This window comes from Pinus tabuliformis, chromosome 5_2, assembly GCF_031772625.1.
Source record: "Pinus tabuliformis cultivar Carrire ecotype Pingquan chromosome 5_2, CPIR1, whole genome shotgun sequence".
NCBI classification, from domain to species: Eukaryota; Viridiplantae; Streptophyta; class Pinopsida; order Pinales; family Pinaceae; genus Pinus; species Pinus tabuliformis.
This window is the reverse complement of record NC_142306.1, coordinates 427,579,510-427,590,181: the sequence shown is the minus strand read 5'-3', so window position 1 is coordinate 427,590,181 and position 10,672 is coordinate 427,579,510. Positions and strand designations below refer to the sequence as shown.

General features: G+C 33.4%; 1 protein-coding gene across 1 annotated transcript; it reads left to right on the top strand.

Annotated features, from left to right (window-relative positions):
• The first annotated feature begins 207 nt into the window (after positions 1-207).
• Positions 208-9,695, top strand: LOC149159433 (pectate lyase-like). The gene is made up of 7 exons (XM_089434310.1): positions 208-277; positions 2,204-2,342; positions 2,435-2,531; positions 8,153-8,253; positions 8,350-9,001; positions 9,086-9,189; positions 9,293-9,695. The coding sequence occupies exons 1-7, from the start codon at positions 208-210 to the stop codon at positions 9,693-9,695; spliced, it is 1,566 nt and encodes a 521-aa protein (XP_089290436.1).
• The last annotated feature ends 977 nt before the right edge of the window (positions 9,696-10,672 follow it).

Sequence of the window (10,672 nt, the reverse complement as noted above, 5' to 3'; positions counted from 1 at the left end):
CAGGCCTTCTCTCCTTTTAATTCTTGGGAAGATAGTTCTAGAAAATGTTTTGTAGTTTGGTTACTCTTTCCCCGAGTTGATGCTAGTGATTTAGATTTATTGGCCTTTTTAGTATTGGTGACACCCTCGACTCCTCAAATTTATTTTACAATCGATATCAAGCTTTGCGCATTTGTTTCTCGCTGTGGTTTGTTCCACATATGTGGTATGACCCCTGAGCTTTCCTTGGAGCTTCTTGTGGATATTCCCTCTGCCACGCAACATCTTCTTTTCGAAGGTAAGTAGCTTGGTGATTCTTCCCCTCTTTAAGTTTAAAATATTGGTGAATATGTCATTGTTTATATGGCCCTTTGTTTATGATGGGAGTTATGTGTAAGCCTTCCTCTCGGAATTTTTATTATAAAGATATTTTCCATGCTCAACTGCCCCGAAACGAAGCTTAGTCCGAGGTTGTTCCTTGGTTGTTTCTAGTTGAAAAATCTAACGAAGATCCCTCCCTAAAAATCTCTCACTGTGTTCTTCAAGATCTCCATCAGATATTTACAAAAAAACCCTCGTGTGTCGTTTCAATAGTTTATGTCCCTACTAAGAAGATCTTTTCCAATGGCTCCATTCTTCGTGGACCAAGAATTACAAGGTTATTTATGCTCCAAGGGCTTCTTCATTGTGATATTTTGCTAAATCGGAAGACTACTAGAAATATTTATCTAAAAGGCCTTGTTTTGGGGCAATGTTGGACATTTCTCAACTCCTTGGTTTCCATATTTTGACCCTTCTATAGAAATCATTACCTAGGTGCTAATATGGGTCTCGATTCCTAACCTATCTACTCACTTATGGCACTTCTCAGTCTTGAAAGGAAATAGAAACTCCCTGGGTCATTTCCTTACAACTAATACTTCTAGTGGGTAGCTTGGAATTTACACCTATGGCAGAATGTGCATTGAAATCGATATTTGTAAAGGACCAAACTAGATCAATTTAAAAATAGGGGATTTTCATTGGACTTGAGATGTAGACTATGAGAATATTTTTTTTTGTTGTTACTCCTATCATCAAATAGATCATCTACATAATTCTTTATTTCTACTCAAATATCACCATAAGTGGAATATTCATAATTCTAGAGCTAAAATTTGGAACCAGTGACCCACTTCCAAGTTGTTATAGGTTGTCGACACGAGTCCTTGGGAGTCAATCTAGAAGTAGTTATTTCCCTATATGTGTGAATTATCTATAATTCATAGATCCACCTTTTCGAGATCTTATCATGTAGAAGTTGGTGATCAACAACTATATAGATAATATGTTAAGTGATCAATAATACAATGTGTGATTTTTGTTGTGTGAAAATCTTTGTGCTCTCAATTTTTCTAGCATAGTATAGTATTTGAGCCTGTTCTCGCTGGACTCCCTCAAGAGAGGGCCAGGAAGATGTGAGAGTCATTGTAAATAAGCAGAATAAGGTAGAAGAGTTGATTGCCTTTATTTTTCTTTTTAGTAGAATAAATTATTCTTTTGTGAGAGATCGTCATATTTGTCTGTCTTTGTAAACACTTCTGGTTAAATGTGTCTGTCTTTGTGAAGACTTTCTTTACGCTGGCTCAAACTGCAAATTCGAGGTGAAGGAGCACTGTTTTTGGAAGAAAAGGTGGGTATTTATCCATAGCTACAAGTTTAATATCAATAGGATCACTCCCAAGAGGATTCAGGCCTCGTTGCTAAAGCTCAAGGGGGTTGTATGAACGATTGCGATCCGCAAATACTGTCATGATTTTTCAGCCTCGAGCTTGAAGACAAGCATTTTGTGGTGTTGGAAATCAAGAAGAAAAATCCAGTGGTTTGGTGTGTGTTTACTGTGTGAAAGTCGGGTGGGTGTCCAACGAAGCTTGGGAACCTCGGTACAGTTTTAGGAGGATGAACATAGTGGTTTGGGCATTAAAGAAATTCCATCATATCAGATGATTTCCAACACCAACCAACATCCAGCGTAATAGGAATAATCTATTCAGATATTTTCTGTCACATGGAAGCTTTATCGATCCACTGATGTCCAAGCGGTGAAATAGTTCTGCTGCCCAGAGTACTGCCACGATCTGGGAAAATAAACGTTTGTGTCTGCGTGAGGAGTCTGCAGAGCGGCAAAGATAGGAAATTTTGCAATCCCTGAGAAATTTCAGTTTCTTATTACCGATTTGACCAGGACGTGTCCCTATAGACGATCTGTCATGTCGAGCGATTGCTGAGCTGAACGAAGGTGTGAAAGTCGTGGAAGTGACCATTGCTCAAGATATATCTGCGCGATTCGTTGATGTGGGATATTTCGCTCGCAGACCCTCGCGGTTGGATGTTACAAAACCAATTCATCATGTCTTCAATCTCGATGTTCTCCAATCTATAACGATCTTCTTGTCATCGCTAACGTTTGACCCAGAGATCTAGAGGCCAAGTTAGAAGATCTGGAGGTGGTGTCAGAAGTTGCTGCAGTAGGTGACGAATTGGTGCTTTCACGCGTGGATCTAAAGGAGAAGGTAGTGGTTACTGAGAATATATAGTAAGCATTGGATCGATGGATTTGTGAGAGAAACCAAGTGCAGATCTACACAAAATATCTGATGTCAACCAGTAGATATCAAAGTTGTTGCGGACAGCTAAAGAAAGGAATCTAGATCAGATAGGAGAAATTCATAAACATTCGTTTTCGAAAGAAATCACATTTATGTCAGGATTATAGAACAAGAAGACGAAATCCTGGTTGATGTACCTGAGATCTTTTTTTTCTTTGGGTTACATATAGTCGATTGGTTATTGGACATCATGATGTTTTGTCTCTTGTTTGAGTAGTTGCTCTTGTCATTTGTCTAGTTCTCTATGTGCATGGCTTTTCATTTGATCATTCATGGAGTTACAATGGTGGTGATTTATATGTGTTAGTAGTGAGTGTTTATTGTTTTAGAATGGAGTCATATGTTATGTGTAAACTTTATTGCATTTATGTAGAAAGTTGTCTCACATTATTAGATGTGAGATGATTGAATATGTACAACCATAAAGAACAAGTTAATTATTTAACAAAATAATGTGACTCGTTATGTTCTAGGAGTATTAGTCACAAGTAGTTTTCAATAAGGTCAAGTTGGTGTGATCCGCCCTGCTCCTGGAGTGTTAGTATAAGTTATTTATACAAGAACAAGTTGCTGCTAAAAACATTCTGTATCAAGAATTCTATCTTAGATAACTAGTGAAGGCTATGGAGGGTCGTGGATTCAACAAATGGTGACACTTCCATAGGATGGTTCAGTATCGAGACTCATCTGTTGTGCTCTGGGAGGTTGAGAAACGTCAATTCTGCAAACCACGTCAATGATGGTTTGAAGCGGTTATGTCTTAAATGGATCAATTGAGAGCTCGAAAGCGTGGTGAAGAAAAGAGTGGAAACCATGAGATTTCAGAGTGGATATGAGTGCTGATGATGTCCATCGTAGAAAAAGTTGAGAAAGATTCATCCATTGTTGTAATGTGCACTTTATGTTTTTTTCATGTAAGAATTAAGGGAGGGTATTGGAAGTAATGCTTCTATGACTTAGAAATTGTCATACATTGTCAACATGAGTCCCTAGGAGTCAATCTAGAAGTAGTTATTTCCTTATGTGTGTTGTCTATGATTCATAGATCCACCCTTTTCGGATCTTATCATCTAAAATTTGGTGATCAACAACTATATATGTAATATGTTACATGCATAATAATATATTGTGTGATTTGTGTTGTGTGAAAATCTTGGTGTTCTCTACATTTTTCTAACATTTTTCCAATTGCAAAATTACCGTGTTAAAAATTGTAGAATTAGGAGACCTTCTCTCGGTATTTAAATTGAAAACTTGTCTTATTATAATCATTGAATATCCTAAGATTTTTATTCTCTTTATTCCTTTATTCATGGAAAGCTCTTTATGCCTTTATTTATGGAAAGCTCCAATACTTTCGAAAGAGTCAAATATTCATCTTGTTTATTAGTTGAAGTCCATAACCCCCAAGTATAATTAATCTTTGATTGTTTCTTAGGTCAAAGGATCACCTCTACTGCTCGTGCCATTCGTTATTATATAAACATTTTGTCTTGATGAAATAAAATAAAAATAAAAAAAATTAATAATTTACGGTTGGCTTTTTTGGGTTGGTTTTGATAAAACCACATTTTCTTTCTAGAAATCACTTTCTCGTTATGAATTACAGCTGTGGAAATCTGCATTCGAAAAAACCCATGACTTTTCTCATAATATTTATTATGATGAAACATATTTAAATACTTGAAGAAATTCATTATAAAATGTCAAAATACTAGCTTAAATCCATATTAACTTGAAACTTTATCCATATCCATACTTAATAAATCCAATGCTAAATCTAATATATATATATATAATTAAAAAAAATAAAAATAAATTTATTTATAATAACATTTTTAGTAAAATGAAAGCATAACAATGGAGATAAGAGACTTTACCTTTCTTTCATTTCCCAAGTTCTGAGTATTGGCTTTTCGTTAATAACGAGAATCGTTTTTCTTCTCAATTCATGGAGTATTCCTTTAGCGCGATCAAGAAAACATAAATATATCATTAATTTTATTATTAATTTTAATTATAATTAATAATATTTTATTAAAAAATAACCTAATTTGTATTTAGATTAAAAAATTATAATTTTAATTGGTGTTGTTTTTAGTATGAATTTTTAATTTTTTTGTGTTAAAATTTGGAAATATTTGAGGTGAAATTATGATTTGTATTATTTTAAAAGGTTTTTTGAGTGTATGTATGAATTCAACATCTTGAAAATTTTTTAGGGCATTTTAATTGTGCAGAGGTTACCATCAAGTTTATGATTTCAATAATTTCTACTGGATTTTAAAGAAATTAAATTAGAAAAAAACCCACCAAAAAAACTTCCAAAAATCTCACTAAAAACAACTATTAAATAAATAAATAAATAATTATTTTTAAATTTAAATTTATTAAATATAATTTTTAGAGGTATTTCAAATTCCCTAACTTACTTTGTGGATAAGACTGTATATGCGTTCACATAAAGATAATAGTAATAGTAGTTGGAATCTACGTTTATTATAAAGATATGAACTAATTATAGATTTTTTAGATAAAAAATAAATAAATATATTGTATATTAAAAATTCAATATTATAAATAATAGTGATATATATTTTTAAAATATATATTTTTTTACTAATTAAAATTTTTAATTATGCATATACATATTCATTAAATTAATTGTTAATAAGTATTAGGTGGATGGTAGGGATTTAACATTTATAGAAAATTTTAGAAAATTTTAGTAGTATACACAGATTGAATATCGAAATTTATTTTCAAAATTGTTATGAATTTTTTGCGATTTTAATTAAATTCATTAATTAAAAAAATTGTCATATGAACAAGTGTCATATAAAATGAATTATGATTTTTTAGGCATGTGGTATTAATAAGTTGTGGTATTGGCCTATGATATCATAAGAAAGTTTATTTTTGTCATTATTAATAATAATGATTATTTTACCTTGCTAGGGGTAGTTCAATTGATGATCGAAGTGAAGTGAAATTGTGCAAACCAAGAGATCTAAGGTTAAATCTCCCCATAGTGACGTAGACTTTGAAGAGGAGGATAAGTCGTATACCCAAAGAGGTATACTGATAACTACAAGAATGGACCCCAAGACACGCAAATGTGAGACTCAAACTAAATACCACAAACAAGGGGGTTTCATACACCAATTTGGCATCTAGCTTTGTTGTGACCTTAAAAAAAAGATAATTTTTTTTTCAATTTAAGAGAACTTATTATTATATTAAAAACATATTTTAATTATATATATATATATATATATATATATATATATATATATATATATATATAACATATATATATATATATATAGAAAGGGCATAGTTTAATTCAATACCTTTGAAAATTCCCATATCACTATAATTGTGTAGATTAAACAATTTAAACTCAAGTTTTTAAAAATTTGTTTAGATTTTAATTAAAATTAACATGAGAATGAGACTCACACTAGTAGCAACCATAATCGACCATGTATCAAGCAAGTATGAGCCTAGCAATAATAACTGCCAAGATTAACCTCATGTCACTGTAAAAACCACTGTGCAAGATTAACAACACTGACACTAATAGCAACTAGAATCAACCTATATCATATAAATACAAAACTAGTAGTAATAGTGACCAAAACCAACTTCATATCACACTAATACAAAACTAAATTAAAAGATTATTATAATAAAAATTATTATAATAGAAATTATGATTTAATTAATTCTTATATTTTTTAATTTTAATTTTAATATTATATATATGTAGCATCAAAATGTAAGTTGAACAATGAAGCATAGTCATTCATTTGGATTCTTTAATCTAAAAATAATTCAGTTTCCTTATTTTTATAGATGTATAAGTGTGACAATTCAAATGGTAGAACCTAGTCATAACATAGAATATTATCATTCATTTCGTTTCTTTAATTTGAAGATGATTTGGTTTCCTTATTCTTAGCTTGAACCAAGTGTCGGCATTCAAGCCTGGTCATTCATTTAATTTGAAGATGGTTTGGTTTTCTTATTTTCAAAATGGATCACGTTACACATTCATTTAATTTGAATATGGTTTAGTTTCATTATTTCCGAAAGGATTATCCGTCATTCAAAGATCTTAGTCATAGAATGTGAAGCATTTACTTTTATTATTTAAATGTTAATTATATTTATTAATATGAATATAATTAATATAATATAAATATAATTTAATATTTTAGTAATATAATTTATTTATTTATTTTTATTTTTTCATAAATAATATTTTATTTAAATAATTAGATATTTTTAAATATAATTTTTATTTTCAAAAAAAATTAATAATATTAGTTTTAACTCTACAAATTTACACATTTAAAATATATTTACAATAATAGTAAAACATTTACCAATAAAATAATCAAATAAATATTTAATTTTATATATATATATATATATAAACGCACACATTATTGTATTTAAATCTCAATTTTTAATTATACCGATCTTCACAACGAAAAATCAAATTTGACTTGGATGAAATGGTGCCATAGTAAATAAAGGCCCAAAACAATAATGAAAAGTATTTTGCTGCATTCTGGTCACAATAGCGAAAAGTTTTTTGATGGATTCCCAAAGCATCATTGACCATCTAAACATTCAAATTATTGTTGCCAGCCAGTCTGTATTTGTCTTGAAGTAACAGTAAGAACATGGATGCTTGCCTTTGCAAATCTCTCACCCCTTCAGAGCGGGAGAATGACATATATTTGGCAGTAATGACAAGAACATGCCTGCCAACGTTTGCAAATCTAGTTAGAAGCCCGATAATGGACATTAGAGTCTACTTTTACAATTAGAGGCATATCATAAGGGTCATTCATATCCCTTTTCAGGGTTCCGAGGGCCAGATAAGAGGCATTAAAATCTTTTCCTTTTTCTTTTTGATATTGTCGTTATTCAAATTTGATTAAAACTCAATGAAAATCGAGGTTCCAATGCCAAGTTTTGGAATTTAAGTATTTTTAAAATGACATGGAAGATTCTTGAGAAAATAAAATGTAAAAGTAATAAATCACTGAAAATTAGGTCCTTTAAAATGACTTAGCTTCTTCGAAAAACAAGAAAAACCATTAAATAAATAGAAACTTCAGAAAGGAACGTTTTGAATGACCTTCAATTCAGGGTGAAAACATGTGTACTCATGTATGCTTATTTCAGTAGAATTGTATAGCCCAATGAAAGCATGTGGCCAGCACAATGCAAATCAAACTTAAATTTACGAAGTGTGTTGGGAATAAGAATGGCATGACCAAAAGAAGGGTGACCAATACTATAAGAAAAGTCTGGCATTGGCAAGACTGGACAGAAAATGTGTGAAGGCAACCAGCACTCGTGTTTGTTATTGTTTACTTGACAGCAACTAGTGGTGTTTGTCAATTGTGAATACTGAGTGAGCACTAACTGCGAAAATGAGCAATGGCATTAGTATTTTGTGTTGCATGTTGTTGCTTGGAATACTCTGTTGTGTCCATGGTGAGAAGATTATGGGACAAACTGTAATAACACCGACCAATATATCTAGTTCTGAGTTTCCTGTGGGAAAAATTCCTACTCCAGCAGGAGTATCGCAAACAGTTCATAGGTAAATAAGCTATTTCCAACTGCAATATTATGTTCAGTTTGTTAATTTTTTTTATTTCATTTATTTATCTAATGTTTCATGTATGTATTGCAACAGGAAGAGCAAAAAACGAGGACGAGGACATGGACGGGGGCTGGGCAGCGTTTTTTCATGTGCAACAGGTAATCCCATCGATGACTGCTGGCGCTGCGACCCCAATTGGCGACTCAACAGAAAACGACTGGCGGATTGCGGCATTGGATTTGGCAAGGACGCCATTGGAGGCAAAAATGGTGAGTTTTATGTTGTTACGGATCCCGGTGATGATCCGGTGAATCCATGGCGAGGCACTCTGCGTTATGGCGTGATTCAGACGGAGCCTTTGTGGATCATCTTCGAAAGAGACATGGTCATTCGGTTGAAGGAAGAGCTGATCTTCAACAGCTTCAAGACGATCGATGGACGTGGCGCAAACGTCCAAATTGGTAAGGGTGGGCCTTGTTTTACGGTTCAGAATGTGACGAACGTCATCATTCATGGCCTCCACATAAGTGACTGTAGGCCTGCAGGAAACGCCATGGTAAGAGATTCTCCAACGCATTACGGTCTTAGACAAGTGTGTGATGGAGATGGGATTACCATCTTCACAGGACGGAATATCTGGGTGGACCATTGCTCCATGTCTAACTGCGCCGATGGTCTCATTGACGTAGTGGAGGCATCAACCAATGTCACCATTTCAAACAACCACTTCACTGATCACAACGAGGTGACATTAATTCATTCATGTATTCTTAACAAATGTAGATCTGCAAATGAAAACTTATCATTGTTCTTGTGTTTTGATCTCTAGGTAATGTTGTTGGGTCATAGTGACAGCTACACAGATGATACTATCTTGAAGGTAACTGTTGCATTTAACCATTTTGGCAAAGGTCTCAACGAAAGAATGCCAAGGTAAATATTCACTTATCATTTTTTAAACCCTAATTTTCTAGGATCTTGTTAGTATTATCTAAATTACGAACTAACTATGAGTGAATGATGTGCGTTGATGTAGGTGTAGATTTGGACATTTCCATGTCGTAAACAATGACTACACGGAGTGGGAAGATTATGCCATCGGTGGAAGTTCAAACCCTACCATATTGAGTCAAGGCAACAGATTCCGCGCTTCTTTAGATCCATTCAAAAAAGAGGTTACCAGGCGGGAGATCTTCAACTTGAACAACAATGCATGGAAGAGTTGGAACTGGATCTCTGAAGATGATCTTATGCTCAATGGTGCATATTTCGTAGAATCGGGATCACGGGCGTCTTCCGCATATGCAACCGCATACAGTTTGGCCCCCAGGAGTTCAGCCCTAGTGCCAGCCCTCACCCGGAACGCAGGCGTACTATCTTGCAGGAACGGATCTCCTTGCCAACAGCGTCCCCGCCGCCACCACAAGCCTGGAGTTTGAGTTAATCCGCTGGAAGCTTGACATTTCCTTAGGAGAATTCATGGTACATCGTAATTCTAACCATGATCTGAAACGGAGTACCCCTCCACATCCTCCATGTTGTTAGCAGCTTTTAGCTGCAGCTACAGTCAATAACTCAAATTTTCCCTTGCATGAGTGTTTTCTCTTTTTTAAATAAAGTTCCATCGTTGCATGAGTGTTTCATTTTTTGTAATAAAATTACATCGTTGCAACCCTGCTTGAAGCAATCTAAAATAATAGATCTCTGAGTTGTATTGTTTGGCAAATCACATATTTATTGTGCTCTTTAATATTATAATGAAAATTGTATAGAAAAAAGGTCAACACTTACATTTGTGATATTCACGTTTAAAACTTTTGATGCATTTGAATTTCTTATTATACCTTCCCATAGGCATGGTATATAACGTTCTCTTGGCGTTGACTTACGATTAGTTGATGGTTGACCATCGAGCTTATTTTATCTAAACCAAAGTTTCTATAAATATTAATTAAAAATAAATCTTTAACACCATTTATTTGAAATATTATTGGCTGGATAACTTTGGAGTCTTATTGCGCAGTTGCTGCTCATTTTCCTTTTTAACCCAACAATGACTTATCCTTTAACCAAAGTTCATATTATCATTTCTATTTTAGGTTAGCATTAATCCATTTTAAGTTAGCACTAATCCACAGCATAAAATGTTATTACATGGAGGATGTGGACGATAATATGGCTCTTGGCATCGTCACCATCTGCCATTAATTACTAAACACTATCTCTCTTAGTTATAAGCTGCTTGTAGTTCGAGTGAAAGAAACATAAATTTCTTGGCCTGGCTATCTATTCCAGGCTCCTGGCTTTCTTATATGTATTATGGTTTTATTGCTAGCTCTAGTAACCAGTAACTCATGCCTTCCACCATCATTCATAACTTGCCTCCCCTCTCATTCGTAACTTGCGAAGACTTGCT